The 17878-nt window shown below is 52.0% G+C and overlaps 1 protein-coding gene across 11 annotated transcripts in view; it reads left to right on the forward strand.

Moving 5' to 3' along the window:
* BCOR (BCL6 corepressor) overlaps positions 1 to 17878 on the forward strand; it is a 118045-nt gene that overhangs the window by 81919 nt on the left and 18248 nt on the right. For 7 of the 11 annotated variants that reach the window (XM_054695772.1, XM_054695776.1, XM_054695773.1 and 4 more), the window contains exons 2-6: positions 9407 to 9532; positions 10835 to 10913; positions 11823 to 14663; positions 15317 to 15370; positions 15849 to 16035. In XM_054695772.1, coding sequence (XP_054551747.1) covers positions 9447 to 9532; positions 10835 to 10913; positions 11823 to 14663; positions 15317 to 15370; positions 15849 to 16035 — 3247 coding nt within the window. In that variant the 5' untranslated portion in view covers positions 9407 to 9446. The remainder of the gene's footprint in view (positions 1 to 9406; positions 9533 to 10834; positions 10914 to 11822; positions 14664 to 15316; positions 15371 to 15848; positions 16036 to 17878) is intronic. The other 4 variants (XM_037512528.1, XM_037512525.2, XM_037512523.2 and 1 more) reach the window with 1 other exon arrangement.

Genomic DNA, 17878 nt, shown 5'->3' on the forward strand with positions numbered 1-17878 from the left:
GCTTTTGCACCAGAACTTTCAGCACACTAGGGGTGGAAAAAGAGGTGGGGTGGGGAGGAATCTAGAAGAGACGTCTACTGGAGAAACCTCTTCAGATGGGTAAGGAAAAAGCAACATTTGGGGTTTATTTCTACTGGCCCCAAAGAGAAGACAGAGGTCATGCTTTGGAGGAAGAAATCTCTCCTCAAGAGAAAAGTTATGCAGATGTGGTATGTCTGGTCTCACTTCCCTTCCAGAAGGTGAAAGAAGGGTCTATTTCATGATCCTCTGCCCATCGGTTATTGGCGATTTTCAGAGAATAAGTATTTGTCTGCTATCGTTATTCTATATCCTGGTGGAAAGTTTATAACGAAAAGTAATGCCTTTCTTAAGTCATAAAATGAGCCTTGTATGATTATTTAATTAAAATCTATTTAAGGACCGATTAGGCGTGTAATTTGCGCTAATAATGACGATTATGGAAATGTTCGACTTAACCAAAAATCATAAAGGAGACATTTTGATCAGTGGGGCGACCAGTAAGTATGCAGGGGGTTAGACAATTCCCTAGTGTTGGGCCACAGGCTGCAGAAAGCGGAGGGCTGCCAGGCTTCTGTGACATGGCCAGGAGGGCCTCCCGGACAGCAGGCCTCCCGGACTGGGGACCTGGCCAGGGTGGGCCAGCACCCCTGCTTTGCTGGGCGTCGAAACTCACCCTGGGAGTCCTAACCACTTTTATTCCCAGCCCAGGATATGGGGGAGGGGTGCTTGTCCGAACTAGCAGGAGGCGAAAACTCTGGAGAGGGCAGATACACCCCACGGAAATCTATGCGAAATGGCTGTGCTCTTTTGCTTCAACAATCAGCAGCGGCAGACGCGCATGCTGCCTCGGCTAGCCTTGGCTGGAGCCTGGAGGGGTGCGGGGAGAGGGGGGTCCCTTGTTCCGGAGAAACCTGCCAGCTGCTGGGCTTGGTGCGAAGGCAGCGAAGGCAGACACAATGCTGCTGTTGTTGGTTTGATCTCTAACTGTGGATTGTTAGTCTGGCTTTAACTATGTGGTAAGGGGGGAATGTGAAGGCTGTTTACAGCGAGTGCAAATAATGTGACAGCTGTTGGTGCACGAGCTGCGCTGCGCCTCCTCGGCACTTACACAAAGCGCGCACTATGCAGGCCCGCGGAGAACTGCAGAGGTGGCCGCCACTTTCTGGCCAGAGCGTCCTCATAAGAGAGAAAGCCCAGGAGCTTCCCCCTCCCCCGACGCACACCTTTCCGGCTCCCTGAGCTGGGGGGGGGGTGGAGGTGCTGGACAGCTTGTGTGCTGTGGTTTGGGGAACTTGTTAGGCAGAGGTGGTGGCAGAAGGCCCCACTGGGTCGTAAGTGTCACTGCCGAGAGAAGTTTGGTAAGGGTTGGAGGACCTGGGTCCTCAGCTGCTGATGACAGGGTTTTCAGATTTGGGAAAATAACTTTCAGCCCTAAGCAAACTGGTAGGAAAGAATGTATTATTAACTGAGTGCTTTCTGGAAACTGCAGCGGCTCTCTGAAGGCCGTTGTTCCCCTCTGAAATGGCCCTGTTATTCAGACAAGTTATAGACAGGCGGGCGCTGTTTCCCCGACTGGAAACACAAGCGTGTGGGTTCCCTACCCAAAACGGGGGGAGTGTGTGTGGTGTATTTTGGGGGAAAGGGTTGCAGGTTGACTTTTGATCAACCTTTCCTCCTAAGCCTTCCCCTTTTCAAGAGCAGGACCTAAAGGTGCTGTCCTCGGGTCCACCTTCAGGGCCACCCTCTCGGTGACTTCACCAACCTGATGCACACAACCACAGACCTCTCTTAGTCCCCCCTCCCCACCCCAGGCACTGCAGAGTAGGGGCTGCTCTGGTGGGAGAGGAGACTGGTTGGTAGCAATTGTCCACTCTTCTAGTCCTGAAGTTGTTGGACTGACCTAAGCGGACAGGCTTAGAATGACCAGGGAAGGTGGTGGACCTGCCTCTGGGCTGTCCTGGGGCAAGCTGGATAAGAAAGTCCCCCACCCCACAATTCCAAGATCGAAGCTTCTCCAGCCCCTGTGGGTTTGGAGGAGCATTTAAAGCTGACTTCATCCTGTATCCTGCCCTTCTATGGGATTCTGGTCTCTGGGGGTACAGCCTACAGGATATCTGCAAACCTAAGTTCATTGCCGCCCTGCCCCCCAAATCTACCCGCCCCAAGTGTTAACGTGGACTTCTGCGTGCACTTGGGTTCCCTAGTGGGGAACTGGGAGATGCTTCTGGAGTGATACATGAACTTCAGTGCCAGTTCTATAAATTGGGTCTCTTTTTATGACGTGTGCCATTTTCTGTAGGAATGTTGCTTGCAAAACGAGTTTCGCCTTGGAGGAAAGGCGGAAAGATAAACAAGCCTGCAACGCCAAAACACTGGCAGTCTTTCCCTCCTTCCAGCTCTCTTAAAGCAACCAGGCTGTATTTCCAGGATTAGACTCCTGCTTGTGAGGAGGGACTCTGGTTGGCTTTTTTTTTCCCCCAAGCAAATGCAAATTAGAGAAAAATAATTTTCTTTCAACGATATGCAATGTATTAGTCACTTGTTATCGTGCTCCGAGGCAGGCCTCATTTGCGCGTCTGCCAGCTCGCTCACATCTGCTCGGCGCTGTTCGGGGCATTTTAACCTTGGCGGTGTCGTGTCTAGTCCCACGGATCAAGGAGGAGTAATTAAGCTCAGAACAACTACAGAAACTCATGGGCCCCCCATCTATGTTGCAGTTGTTCCACAGCTTTGTTTTGGGTGTTCCGAGTTCCAAGATTGAGTAGCAGACATGGGGTTCCTATTGTTCCTTATAAAGAAAGTGGGAGCCCCGCTCCTCCTCTGACCCTTATTCCCAGCCATCCCAGGACTCCGAGGCGACACACAATCAGCAAGGAACCCGGGAACTGATCACAGGACCCCTGTGTTTCATGCATCTTTTATGCGTAAAAGTTCCTTTGTGTTTCCCGTGTGTACTGATGATGGCTGCTGTTAATAACCTTAGGGTATAGCTTGTTCCGTGTGTGGGGGGGGGCACTCAACGCCTTCTATTTCGCCAAAGCCCCAGTGGAGACTGCAGCGCCGTCACACCCCCTTTGGAGGTGTGGGATGGGTTATTTTTCTGGATTTGCACCCAGGTTGTTTAGACCCTAACTGGGAATCCAGGTCTAGACACCCCCCGGGGTGGGAGGCAGACTGGTGTGGGAATTTTGGGGGGGAGAGGTAAGGGGAATAAGTGATGAATCATTCAATTTAGGTGTTCTGTCTCCTGTTGAGGGACACCAGCTTCCAAATGCAGCCCCTCCTATATACACTGTGTGGTTTACGGGGCACCACAGTGAAAGAAAGTAGAAGGAATAAAAAGCTAAGACAGTGGCCTGGATGCATGTCAGGGTGTTATAGGGCAGCCCCGATACGAAACGGGTGAGAAGGGGAAATGTCATCCATAGTTGCTCCATAAGTTGATCCAGAATCTGGTCCAGGGCTCTCTTGGGGGGAGGGGGAGGAGAGAGGTACTTGGGGCAGGGGTGTTTGACTGGGTTTCTCTCCCGGGTGATCCTTGTTGCCTAGTGCTCCCCTTCCATGAGCCCCTCCCTCTTTACAGTTGGCTACTCTTGGCTTGCGTCATTCTGGAGGGGTGTCCACAGATAGTACCATGTCGGTCTGAAGGGAAGGAGCCCAGGGCTCTGCAGTGTCCAGTCCCGTGGTGGACCCAGCAGCATATCCCGGGTCCTCCCAGCCCACCCAAAGTTCGTTTTTGTCGGAGATTCAGTGTCGCGGACAGAAGGTGCAGCGGGGTATCTTTTGGGAAGAGAGACTACAGAGGAACCGAGTCTTTAGCTGGGGCCGGAGGGGATCGGGCTTATTGCGTCTCACATAGAGCTGGAGTTCCTGGAAGGCCGGGTGGGGCACGTCGTGAGGGTGTGGGTGTGTGCCGAGCCGGGGACCTCGTGGTGAGGAGTGGTGAGGAGTGGCGGGCGAGCTCGGAGCAGCACGGATGTGTGTGGTGGGAGAGAAAAAATCCCTTTGTTGCCGACCGATTGAGCTCCGGGCTGAGGCGGGGGAGGGGGCGCCCCTCCCCCGCTCTCCTTCGTCGCCGGTTGCTGCAGCTGCCTAAGGCCAAGTTCACTCCCTGACCGACCGGAGTGGTTCTCCTGCTCTGACCCAGACACCCTGGGAGGAGGCAGGGAAGATTCTGGGTGCTGGAAAGGTCAGGAACAAGAGAGTTTCCCTTCCTCTCCCCTCTCCCCCGACTCCCCAGCTCAGTTAGTTACTAATGCAAAACTTGGGGTGTGGGTGGGGGCACCCCCGGAGGCTATGGCCAAGTCTCAAAGAGTGTGCCAAGAGACAGCACCTGGGCAGGCTAGATCACTCCTCCCGACCCCCCCCCCCCAACACCCATGAGTGGCTGGAGAATCCAGCCAGCCAACTCCCTCATTCAGTCTCTGCGAGCATGCAGCCCTACCTGGGAGGTAGTAGCTATGGGATCCCCCTCTCCTTGCTGCTCACAGGCCCTGGAAAGCTGCTCAGGAAAGCAGCCCAGGAGGACCCACCCCAACACTGCACATCCGGGAGAGCCTTTTCTTCTCTTCTTCCACCCCCACACAGGCCCCCCCATCCTAAAATAGGAACTTCTTCACCCCTCCCTTCCTTGACACCAGTAGAGAAGTGCCGCTGTGCGTGTGCGTGACTCAGGCTGTGTTTGGAGCAGCCCCAGGAAGGGCTCCCGCGTGCTTAGCTTTGGGTGGAGATTAAATCCACACAACTCTGCTGAAGGTCACCCCTCCCTGGCTTGGCCCCCTCTGTGTCCCTGCCTCAGCCACCCCACTGCCACAGTGCTTCTGGGGTTTGTCACACAGTATGTTAGTGAAGTCAGATGCTGTTTAATGGGGTTAAACGTCGCCTGGACTAGCTATTGCCAGGCAAAACTCAAGTCCATAGTGCAGTTTAATCCTCTGGAAAACACGGCGCCAGATATTTACAGATGAGGGGAACTAGGTTGGAGAGGTTCAGCCACCTGCCCATGCATGAAGGTGGGAGCTGGGAAGCTGTGGTGATGACTGTGTTCTTGAACATTGTCCCCAGAGAACCAGCCACTCAGAGAGGGAGAACCCTCCCCTGAAGAGGTCCCTTGCCCTCAAAAGAGACCCCAGCATCACCTCCTGTGCTCAATTTCTGAAAACCTGTCCACTTAGCTATGAACTGGATAAAATGTCAGTGATTTGTGCCCAGTGGGGCAGACTCTAAGAAAAAGGTGCCATTGGTGTTTGCGGGAGGGTGGGGTGTGTGGCTTGATTCCTGGGAATGGGGATGGTTTGGCGGCGATGCGCTCCATCTTGTCAGCCCCCCTTCGACAAGCGTGGTGTGCAGACTTGACCCGGTCGGAGGCGGTGGAAAGTGGCTTCGTGCCAGGAGGAGCCTGGGTGGAGAGAAAGGAAAGGTGCCAAGAGTGGCCGGGTGCTGCCTCCCCTCCCTTCACTCACCCTAGCCTCTCAGCCACTGTACCTCCTTCCAACCTATTTGTCGTCTGCCAGGGTACATCATCTGCAGAAACATTTTCTCCTTCTCCTCAGTCCATAATGATATCCTCTCGGTAGGAATTAGTGAAATGGTAGTGGTGGGCGCCCCCCTTCACGTCTTTACGCAGAGCGTGGTAGTACCCCTGCTCAGGAATGCCAAGGTTGGGGTGACAGCGCCTAATCTTGCCCCCTGTGATCTCGTTTGGCCAATCCGGCTCTTCTCCCCAGTGGCTAGGCCGGGCTCAGGTACTTGGATCATAACCCTTCTAGAGCAAAAGACTGCTCAGGTCTGAAGGAGAGCTGGAGACGGAGCACTCACTGTGTTTCGCAAGTCAGGTCTGTCCCTGAACTGGGACCTGGGCCTTCCAGCCAGCCGCCACTACGGTTCCCACTCTTCTTCAGAAGCCCAGTGGCTCCTCAGCCTCCCGGTCTGACCTCTTCTCTCAGCCATCTCCCCTCTTCCTCCCTGTCCCGCATCCTCCTGGCCTTCTTCTCTCCACTGCTGGAAAAAAGGGTTAAAACTCAGAGCCAAGGTGTAGCTTAGCTGCTCACACTGCAAACAGGTTGGTGCTTGTAAAGTGCTTTTCATGAGTGACTTCACACATCTTGGCACTTCTAGAAGCAGAGCCCGCATGTGGAAGGAAGGGGGGTGGCGTTGAGAAATAAGGGCAAAAAAAAAGTCTCTTATATATAGCAGCAAAGTGCCTGCTCTGCTTGTCATCGAGATCACATCATTTGCCCTCTCCGCCATGTCCCACAGGCAAGGTAGCAGCAAAGGCAGTTTTGAAACACTTCGCCTTAGAGGTTTAAAAAAAAAAAAAGGAGGGGGTGGGGTCCCAAGTATTTCAATAGCTGCTTCTAGAAGTGGAGTGGGAACCCCTCTGCCTCTGGGGTTTCTTACTCCAGTGCCCCCTTAGTTCTACATCCCATGAAGATGGGGGAGGGGAGGTCTCCATTCAGTCAGGGCATGGTGACATCAGTGTGGCCTTTGCTGGGGAGGTTCCCGCCAGGGATTTGGGCTGCTTTGGTTTGTCACCCCGGAGAAGGGCCTCCCGCCAGGCAAGGCCATTGCTCATTGGCCCTTCCCACTCTGCTGTCTTTGTCAGGAACCTGAAGAGTTAAAAAGTCTTTAGCTTGTTGCAATGAAATTATGGCTGGCAGTGGCGCCGCTGATTGTTCAACAGACCTCCACTTTTAAACAGTTCACAAAAAGTTCATGGGGCAGCTGAAGATTATAAGTGTGTGTGTGGGGGGGTCAGCAGGGTCCAACAATGTATCCCCCCTTTTGCTTCATCCCTTTTAGTCCTGTCCGTCCCCCAGCGCACCCCCCACCGACCCCCCCCCCCCATGACACTGAATCCCTTTCTGGGCTCAGCACTCCATCTGACCCTGTGCGTGTGAGAACACTGCGTTCCGATGCCTGGTGTCTTTTATCCGTGTGGCATTAATATTCAAAGCCCTGCATAGCAAGTCCTGGACAGGGGAGAGACTTAGAAAGCATCCAGGGTCTCTAAAGTGTATCCACCTTCCCGCTCCTTCAGGCTGCCTTTCTAAAGAAAAGCCTTTGACTGGGGGCCACTCAGGAGGATGGAGGGAGTGCCCTTTCTGTTTCTTCACTTAGGCGCTGGGAGGTCCTTGTCACAAGGTGACTGACTACTCAAGGAGGCGTGTAGGAGGCAGCTTGCTTCAGAGGAGGCCGATTTTGAAGAAGGGGTGCCAGAAGGTTGACGTTCCTCTATCGTCACCCTTTTCTTAGGCGGTCGGTGGACTCTCTGCTCCTGCTGTCATTTCCACATTTCATAGAGCACACAGGGACCTTGGGGTGTCCACGGCAAGATCCCAGTACTGCAGCCCGTGACCAGGACATTGGCCCCAAGGACTGTTGTCTATAGTAGGTCACCCAGAATGTCTTCCTTTTGTTAAGAGGGGCAACAGGGGATAGGGAGGGGACACTGTGGTGACGGGCTCTGCCTAATGGTGGAAAAGGGAAGAAAAAACCCATGAGTCCCCCTCCAGAACATTTTTTTTATATATAGAAGAACTGGGGTGTCGGCCAGAGGTGTGGGGGTGGAGGGGGGTGAAAGGATTCACCAGAGACAGAGTGGGGAGCAGAACAGGCAGAGCCACTGAAATACACTGCTGAGGGGAGCAGCGGGCGAGGCAGGAGAGGGCTGCTGTGCCATGTGGGTAGCTCCCTGGCCAGGGATGGAACTCATGCTGTAGCTGTGGTAGAGCTGAGACAACCCCTGGGCCGCCAGGGAGGCCCCCAGAACATTCTTGAAACATGTGAGCCTCTCTTTTGGGGCACTGTGGCTAACCCATTGGAAAAGCCCCTGGCTCTTGGAAGAAAGAGAATCTTCCTGGAGAATTTCACCAGACCTGATGCAACTGCCGATTGCGGCCCCTTGCCTTTCCTTCTGCAATTCATTGTTGAGCTCTCTGCGTCCACGGATCTGTGTGTGAGGCTCTTGATTAACAGACGGTGTTCTATGTATAGGGGCCGGTGGGGGATGCTGGTGGACAAAGGACCTAGTTAGGACAAAGAGATGTGGGAGGATAGTCTGGTCTTTGGGTTCGGATCTCCCAGGTGCCCCTCCACCTTCATCCTCAATTACTCTGGGAAAGAGAGTCCTGACCCGGTGCCTCCAACCCAGCCGACCTGGCAGTCTGCTCCATGTGCTAAAGTGTAAAAGCAAGCATTTGCATATTTTTTCCTGCTAACAAAGGAAATGTGTCGACTTAGGGAACATTTGGGCTTTCGGAAACTCTGTGGGTGGGTGTGTGAGGGAGGAGAGAGAAAAGTTCCTCTGATGATCTGCACACCAATGATTTCACACTTAGGTTCGAGTCCTGTGTAAGATGCCACGGCCGGGTCCGGACAAGGGAGACTGTGATGTGTTTGTGAGCAGGGAATTGCTGAGGGCCATCGGTCCCAGGCATTAAAGGCTCCCCTACTTATTAACCCAGCATTTAACAGCAGGATATGGGCTGAAGCGCAGTCAAAAGAAACGGCTCAACCTCCAAAGAGCAATTAAAATCCTGCACGAGGATAAATCACGCGCCGTGATAATCCTGTTAATAAAATGCAGCTTGTCCTGACCCTTCACTCATGCAGCAAACTAGAATGTGATGCTGGTGGGGCTAGTGGGCAGAGAAGGTAAGGGAGGTGGGGGAGAGGTGCTCTTCCCTCCCCTGCCCTCAAAGCCTCCCCCTCCCGGTAGGTGGAAAATGGGTGACTTTTGCCCGCTCCTGGTGTGCCAGCGGCTCGCAGCCCGGGCTGCTAAGACTTTCTGCGCTCGCTAATGATTTCTTGTCCCCAGCGAGCAGGCGTCATTGAATTACTCAGCCGCCTCCCTCTGCCGCTCCCAGGCCAAACCACCCAGGTTGGGTGCTTAATCTAATCTGGGGCTCAGTAGGGGCAGCTAGCCAGCCCACCGACTCTTTTTAACCCCCATCTGTAAGTTGCACACTCCACCTGGATGGAAGTTCCCAGACCCTGGCTATCCTGCAGTCCAGCCTCTGGAAGAATCAGTGTGTGACACTCTGGGATCCACACATCCACATGTGTTCTCCAAAGGCAGGGAAAGAGGAAGGCAGGAAGGCCACAGTGCAGGGGGCTGAGGGGGCATGATACCTGCTGTGTTGGGGGCAGGAGGGAGTGGCGCTTTAACCCTCTCCTTACCCCCGCTCCCCAGGCTGTTGGGGAAGCCACTGTGGCCCTCGCCTGTACCTTCGCGTCAGGTATATTTCTCCCATCCTGGGCCTCTGGAAGCACAGTCCGCCTTCCCCAAGTCTGCGTTCTTTATGAATTGCCTAGAAAGAGCCCCCCCCTTCCCTGTTTGGCTTTTCTTTATTCAGCCTCCTGGGATTTTTTTTCTTTTAAACAGACTAGACGCTTGAAGAAAAGCTGCCATCCAAGAAGACGACATGCTTTCAGCAACCCCCCTGTATGGGAACGTTCACAGCTGGATGAACAGCGAGAGGGTCCGCATGTGTGGGATCAACGAAGACAGGTGAATGAGCGGATCTCTTCCCCCTGGGCTCCTGAGCGGAGCCAGTGCCGAAGCCCCCTCATCTTCTCGAAGCCAGAGTGGGCCCAAAAGGGGCGGGGGAGATAGAGCTCCCGCCTAACCTGCAGCCCTTGATTTACAGTTTTAACAGGCAACCTGGCTCAGCGAAGCATTGCCGCCCTTTAAAAGATTAGCCCCTAAAGCGGCCTTTCAGTGCACTTTCGTCCTTAATTTATTATTTCATATTTATGAAGGAGAATTAATCCCAGCCTATATGCTGCTTTAACTCTAAATGTCAGGAGTGTGGGCCCAGGTGGATCGGCATTCGATGTGCTTTTAAAACAAATAGTTTGCTCAGTAATAAATGGGGAGATAGCCACCCTTCACTTCATTTAAGCCCAGGCTTTCTCATTGTCCTCTGCCGCCTGCTCACTGTGGCCACTGGCTCCTGGTTTCAGTCACCCGACAGATCTGTTAGACTTCCTAATCAGTAATTTCGGAGTGTGGGGGTTGAGGCAGCTAAGCAGTAGATGATTGAAGCTGCTCTTCAGGGTAATGATGAAACTTTCCTCTGCTGCTTGTCAGAGATTTTATCCTGGGGATTTAGAAGTTGGCACCAAGTGCTTTCTTTATCGATGCTCTCTGATAACAAGTCCCAGGGCAGCCGCAGCAGCCTGGCACAGATGTGCGGCTTCCTCAGGAGCCTGGAGCAGCTGACATTTGGATGATATTAGTGTGTATCCCTCTCATTTTGATAAAGGCAGTCAAATATGGCTTCATTATCACCATGGAAACCAGTTTCTTAGGACATGGCACCTAACTTTGTTTGGGGACAAGTTTTGAAAGCCTGCCCTCATGGGTAACACGGAAGTGATTGATGCTGCCAGCTTGTCCCTAGTCTCTGGCTTTCTGGTCCCCCTTCAGTCTTTGGCTGTTGCATGACTTCATGACTGGCCTCAGGTGGCGCTTGTAAGGGTCAGCTAGTACAGTAGAGCACTAATTGACCTCTCCAGAAAAAAGGGGCTGCGGATGCATGGGAGAAGTATTTGTGCTATTCTGGCTCATCCAGTTCAGGATCGCATTTGTGTCTTCATGTCTCCATTGCCCTGCCTTCCATTTTACTCTGTCCAGTTGAGTCGGCATTGGGGACAGCTTCCACTATGGACCATTGGGGAGGAATAGGTATTTTTTTAGGGGCAATCTGAATAAATGGAGTTACTAGGAACTGGCCTGTTGTGGGGAGATCTGTGAAAGCTGGATTAGGCGAGGAATGCTTTCATGAAATTGATGTGTCCTTTTAAATAGGAAAATTCCGGTAAACGATGGTGACGCTTCAAAGGCCAGACTGGAACTAAGGGAAGAAAATCCCTTGAACCACAACGTGGTAAGAGATTAATGGCTTTTGTTGATGTACTATCTGAATATCAGTGATTTGTCATCGATCTGTGCGTTAATTTGCATACTATTAAAGGGCCTTTTGGGGGCGGTGTTGGGGGGGCGGAGGCGGGGGTGGGGTGGGGTTCAGGGCAGTGTGGAGGAGGGAGTATAGCTAGTTCCAGTGGCAGGACAAAGCTTCACCCAAGCACTTCCTATTCACCTCCTTGGCTGTGCACTCCTTTCATCCTCGTCCCCTAGTGCCACACCAGTGCACCCAACTGGATAAATTCCCAGCTTCCAAGTAGACCCTTAGGGTTCACCTTTCCAGTAAAATATGAAACACAGAACTGTCTTTAGACACCAGGGAGAGGAAGTTAAAAGACACAACCACAGTTTGACCCATGGCCTTTTCATTGATTTAGAAAGGAGACAGCCAAAGTCCTCCTACCCTGCCACTGTTTCTTGTTATGTTAAATAATGCCTTCCTACATCTAGGAAAAATGCAGTGAACTCTGCCCCAGCCCCCCACTTAACAGACCCCCCCTTCTGTGGCCTTCTGTACCCCATGAAGGCAGTGTTGAGTAGTGGGGTGTCATCTCAGTTGCAGCAAAGAATTTTTGCTGAGAAGGTGAATTTTCCAGAGTTAATAGATGACTGAATTAATGTATGGGCCTCAAGTCGAAAGGGATCAAGTTTTTCCGTGCTTTCAGGATACTAGCTGAACAGAGGCAAGCAAATGGTTTTGAATATGGGAGGAGGGGCCGGGCCCAGCTCTGTGAAGACTGACTTTTCTAACCCCTTCTGCCCAGCTGTTGAGGTTGATATCCTATTGTACTAGTTTGGTTGTACCACGGGGATGGGCCCAGCTACTTTGACCGCCCGGCCTAAGTAACGCCCATGTCCTTCTTCTGCAAAGGTGGACGCAACTACGGCCCATCGGATTGATGGCCTGGCAGGACTGAGCATGGACCGCACTGGCCTGATCCGAGAAGGGCTGCGTGTCCCCGGAAACATCGTCTATTCTAGTTTGTGTGGACTGGGCTCAGAGAAAGGTCGGGAGGCTGCCACGAGCACTCTAGGTGGTCTTGGGTTTTCTTCTGAGAGAAATCCAGAGATGCAGTTCAAACCCAATACACCCGAGGCAGTGGAGGCCTCCGCTGTCTCTGGAAAAGCCCCAAATGGCTTCAGTGCTATATATAAAACACCGCCTGGAATACAAAAAAGTGCTGTCCCTACAGCGGAAACATTGGGCTTGGACAGGCCTTCCAGTGACAAACAGAGCCCGCTCAACATCAATGGTGCTAGTTACCTGCGGCTGCCCTGGGTCAATCCTTACATGGAAGGTGCCACATCAGCCATCTACCCTTTCCTTGACTCGCCAAATAAGTATTCACTGAACATGTACAAGGCCTTGCTACCTCAGCAGTCCTACAGCTTGGCCCAGCCACTGTATTCTCCGGTCTGCACCAACGGGGAGCGCTTTCTCTACCTGCCGCCACCTCACTACGTCAGTCCCCACATCCCATCTTCCCTGGCTTCACCCATGAGGCTCTCGACACCCTCCGCCTCCCCAGCCATCCCTCCCCTGGTCCACTGCGCAGACAAAAGCCTGCCCTGGAAGATGGGCGTCAGCCCCGGGAACCCTGTCGAGTCCCATGCCTACCCTCACATCCAGAACAGTAAACAGTCTAGGGTCCCCTCTGCCAAGGCGGTCACCAGTGGCCTGCCTGGGGACACAGCTCTCCTGTTGCCCCCCTCTCCTCGGCCTTCACCCCGAGTCCACCTTCCCTCCCAGCCCACTACAGACACCTACTCAGAATTCCACAAGCACTACGCCAGAATCTCCACCTCTCCCTCAGTCACCCTGTCGAAGCCATACATGACAGTAAGCAGCGAGTTCCCCGGGGCCAGACTCTCTAATGGCAAGTATCCAAAGGCCCCCGAAGGGGCCGATGGTGCCCAACCAGTTCCCGGGCACACCCGGAAAACAGTGGGTCAAGACAGAAAAGATGGTGGTTCGCCTCCTCTGTTGGAGAAGCAGACGGTTACCAAAGACGTCACCGACAAGCCACTAGACTTGTCCTCTAAAGTGGTGGATGTCGATGCTTCCAAAGCTGACCACATGAAAAAGATGGCCCCCACAGTGCTGGTCCACAGCAGAGCTGGAAGCGGCTTGGTGCTCTCCGGAAGTGAGCTGCCGAAAGAAACATCTCCTCCAGGAAATGGCTGTGCTATCTATAGATCTGAAATCATTAGCACTGCTCCCTCGTCCTGGGTGGTGCCTGGGCCAAGTCCTAACGAAGAAAGCAATGGCAAAAGCCTGCCGCTGAAAAACAAGGCCCTGGACTGGGCGATACCCCAGCAGCGGAGTTCATCATGCCCCCGCATGGGCGGCACAGATGCTGTGGTCACTAATGTTTCAGGATCAGTGTCAAGTGCTGGCCGCCCGGCCTCAGCATCACCAGCCCCCAACGCCAACTCTGATGGCAGCAAGACCAGCAGGAGCTCCGTGGACACCACACCATCCGTCATTCAGCACGTGGGCCAGCCCCCCACCACGCCTGCCAAGCACAGCGGCGGCACCAGCAGCAAGGGCGCCAAAGCCAGCAACCCAGAACCGAGCTTCAAAGCAAATGAGAATGGCCTCCCTCCAAGCTCAATATTTCTGTCTCCAAATGAGGCGTTCAGGTCCCCACCTATTCCCTACCCCCGGAGTTACCTCCCATACCCAGCGCCTGAGGGCATTGCTATCAGTCCTCTCTCCTTACATGGCAAGGGACCTGTCTACCCTCACCCGGTTTTGTTGCCCAATGGCAGTCTCTTTCCTGGCCACCTCGCCCCGAAGCCCGGACTGCCCTATGGGCTGCCCACGGGCCGGCCAGAGTTTGTGACCTACCAAGATGCGCTGGGGCTGGGCATGGTGCACCCCATGTTGATACCTCACACGCCCATCGAGATCACTAAAGAAGAGAAACCAGAGAGACGGTCTCGATCCCACGAGCGAGCCCGCTACGAGGACCCAACCCTCCGCAACCGGTTTTCCGAGATATTGGAAGCTAGCAGCACCAAGTTGCATCCAGACGTCCCTGCCGATAAGAACCTAAAGCCGAGCCCCAGCTGGAATCCAGGGAAAACTGCCCTCAAAAGCGACAAGCTAGTCTATGTCGACCTCCTCCGGGAAGAGCCAGATGCTAAAACTGACCCAAACGTGTCCAAACCTGGCTTCGCCGCAGAGAGCGTGAGCCAGAGCACTGAGCCCAGCAAGCCCCCAACTGATCCGGCCCTGCAGCCGCACCGAGATTTCCTCGCCCTCCGGGAAGAGCTGGGGCGCATCAGTGACTTCCATGAAGCTTACGCTTTCAAACAGGCTCCAGGCCAGTCGGTCTTCAGCCTGAGCAAGGAGAGTGTTCCAACGGGGACCAACAAGGAGAACCTGGGGATACCAGTTTCCACTCCGTTCCTGGAGCCCACTCTGGGCAGCGATGGCCCCTCCGTAACTTTTGGTAAAACCCAAGAAGATCCCAAACCATTTTGTGTGGGCGGTGCCCCACCGAGTGTGGACGTCACCCCCACCTATACCAAAGATGGAGCTGATGAGGCGGAGTCTAATGATGGCAAAGTTCTGAAACCGAAGCCATCTAAGCTGGCAAAGAGAATCGCAAACTCCGCCGGTTACGTGGGTGACCGATTCAAGTGTGTCACTACTGAACTGTACGCAGATTCCAGTCAGCTCAGCCGGGAGCAGCGCGCATTGCAGGTGAGCCCCCTCCCCACCGAATGTCAGTAACTTTACCAGGTGTCAGTTTTTTAATGTGTAAAGAGAATTGGGGGAGTGTAGTAGGACAGGACACTGGGCAGATGTGGTTAGCTAAGCTTATGGTAATTTAAATGTATGAAATGTGTCCAGTAAGGGGACGTGAGTGGTGGTACTTAGGAGGTTCATGTGTCTGGGTACTTTTAAGTTATTCTGTAGATTTTAAGAGAACGCCACTGGAATGCTGATAAGGGAAGTTGTAATTATTGCGAAGGCTATCTAAAGACTGCATGACGTTTACCTATCAATTGCTTTGATTTCTCTGCCATTACTGTATGTTAACAAATAGAAGTGCTGCTTAGAATGCCTTACATGATAATTGGTGGAGGTGTGTAGCAGCCGCATGTCTGTGGGATTCATGCAATTTTTTTTCCACAAAAAAAAAAAAAGCTCGCTTAAAGGAATAGAGTATGTATTTAACTTGTTAGTGAATTATGATAGATGTTGTATAGGAATTTCCTTAAGATATTTTACTTTTAATTAAGAGATATATAAAGCCAAATTGTTTTGCAATGTTAAGAAAAAATTGGTTTATGCTTATAAAAATGGATGAAGTTATCTAAATGATCCATTGAGTGCCCATTTTAATTACATAGATGGAAGGATTACAAGAGGACAGTATTTTATGTCTACCCGCTGCTTACTGTGAGGTCAGTTCTTCAAATTTTTATTACTAGAATCTTACATAAACCTTTTGAGTTAAATTTCATTTCCAAATATACAAAGGGAAGTTTGTGGGCCATGGTCGTCTTTATTCATTGTGCATTTCGTTTTCCTTTCTGTTGTTTTCTTGTTTTGTTTTCTTTGCGTTGTGTTTTTGTTTTGTTTTATTTACCTCCCAAAGAGAATGTCTGTCTCTGTGCACTCGTGTATGTATGGCTATACATACACACTGCATATATATCTATATACATATGACTTTATGAATAAAGAATGGGACTCCTTATATTTAGATACTCTTAAATTTGTATCTGTTAAATTTTAAAGTATCTCAGTTGTATTGTAAATTGTGGTTGGTTTTGGGCGAACTTTTCTTTGAAAATACTTTCCTTTAAGGTAAGGCAAATGAAATAGCTTTTATGGTAAGGTGTTGTGTTTTTTTTTTTTCCATTTCCATTCTCTTTCTAGCGTGCAATGATGCGCTTCTCAGAGTTGGAGATGAAAGAACGAGAAGGTGGCCACCCAGCAACCAAAGACTCAGAGGTGTGCAAATTCAGCCCTGCAGACTGGGAAAGGTTGAAAGGAAATCAGGACAAAAAGCCAAAGTCGGTCGCCCTGGAGGAGGCTATTGCAGACCAGAATGATGCTGAGAGATGTAAGTCAATCCAGGCGGCTTCTGTGTCATACCTCATCTGTGCATCTGTGAGACTGGGTGATTGTGCTCCTAGAGCGCGCGTGTGTGTGTGTGTGTGTGTGTGTGTGTGTGGTGGGGGGCAACAAGAAGTGATTCACTTGTAATGGCCACATGTCCAGTTGGCGGCAGCTTGGAGAAACAGGCCACTCTTGCCATCAGAGAAAGGGTTAATTGTCTTTGTGAACTTTGTGGCATTGGGGAATGAGATACCCATGAAAGATTGTTTCCCAGGGCACCTCTCGTCCTCCTAAACACTGGTCCCGTTAGTAACAGTGTGATACAATGCAGCAGAGGAATGACAGCGGAGACCTATGTGTGCCTAGCCTGTGTTCTATTTAGTGTGGCTATATTTTTTTGTAGCGATTTGGGCAGAGGCAGCTCCCCAGCCCCAGTGCAAGAAGTCTTTCATTCTCCCTCCAGAGGGAGAGGTTTTGTTGAAATGTGAGGAAGTCACCATAAACATGAGCATAATTCTTCTCTTTGGTAGGACCCTTTGCCATCATTGTGAGTGGGCAACACGTCCTGGAGCGTGGTCCAAATGAAGGTGTTCTTTCCAGCAAAGAGAGACTGTTATGTCTTGGAGACCATATCTGGGAAGAAAGCTAGTGCTGGCCTCGGGTTGTGATCTTTTTTTCAGTCCCAATAGCTGTTCCCCCCACTGCATTTGGCTTTGGGGTTTGCTTGTGAGGCTTCCAGGTGGGTAAGATGTGTTGGCACCAAACGGATGAGGTCTTTCTCGTTTCTTACATGTGTGTGCCTGAGGCCTGAAGTCCACTCTGGACCTCCAAGCTTACTGGTGAAGGTGAATCAGGGCCTCTAGGTGAACTTCGGAGTGCGAGTGGGTGCATCGGAGAGCTCTGTGTCATTGGGTGCGTCGGAGAGCTCTGGTGCCTGATGGGGTTTGGGAAATGTGTGGTTTTCTACTTGCTGGGAGAAATGCCCCCTGCCCGGCACCCCCAGCTCCTCCTTGGTGTCAAAAGACCTATGGCCAGGCTTCTGGGTAAGCCTCACCATGACCGGTTCGCTCTGCATTAATCCCTCAGAAAGTACTTTCTGTTGCTAGTGAGTGGAGGCCTTCCCCGCATGGTAGGAACTCTTGATGTACCTGCAGTAAATGTACCCTTACCTTCACCTTGGGGGGCTGAGGCGGAAGTGGAGAGTCCTAGCCATTCTTGAATGAAACAGCAAAGAAGAAGCCTCCCTCCTCACGATGCTCTCTGCAGACACACAATCCTTCCTTCCTTTTAACTCGCCAACTCTGGGCAAGTTTCTCAGAGAGACCTGGTGGAAATGAGGAAAGCTAAGGTAATGGGAAGGTGCCACACTCCAGGAGGAGGAACTGCCTTTGTTACAGGGCAACCCCAATGTGAAATGGGTTGGCCTGACTGTGGGTCCTCCTCTGCACGCTTAAAAGGGACTTAGAATGAGACTCAACGGCAGGTACACCCAAAAAGGGTTTATTACAAGAAGGGGAAATGAAGAAATGAATAACTCAGGGAGAAAGAGAAATTGGTGAATGTGTCCTACCCGTTCCACTGAGCTGGTACCCCAATAGCACACTGAGAACTGGAGAAAACCAAGGGCCCCCAGGACCCATGTGTCTGGTTATATACCAAGCCTGGCTGCTTAACTCCACCCTCAGTTCCCAGCAACCCTCCTTCGGTGGTGATGACATTATGGGATCTGTAGTCCCTGGGGTCGTGGATCTCTTTGGTTTGGCGTGGGGGCGGGGTCCATAAAACCTGTTTGCGGAGTTTGTTCAGGACGTCCTTGCCCCCCAGCACCTTCAAGAGAGAATTTGTCT

This window comes from Talpa occidentalis, unplaced genomic scaffold, assembly GCF_014898055.3.
Source record: "Talpa occidentalis isolate TD23 unplaced genomic scaffold, MPIMG_talOcc4v2.1 talOcc4.15, whole genome shotgun sequence".
Classification (NCBI taxonomy): domain Eukaryota; kingdom Metazoa; phylum Chordata; class Mammalia; order Eulipotyphla; family Talpidae; genus Talpa; species Talpa occidentalis.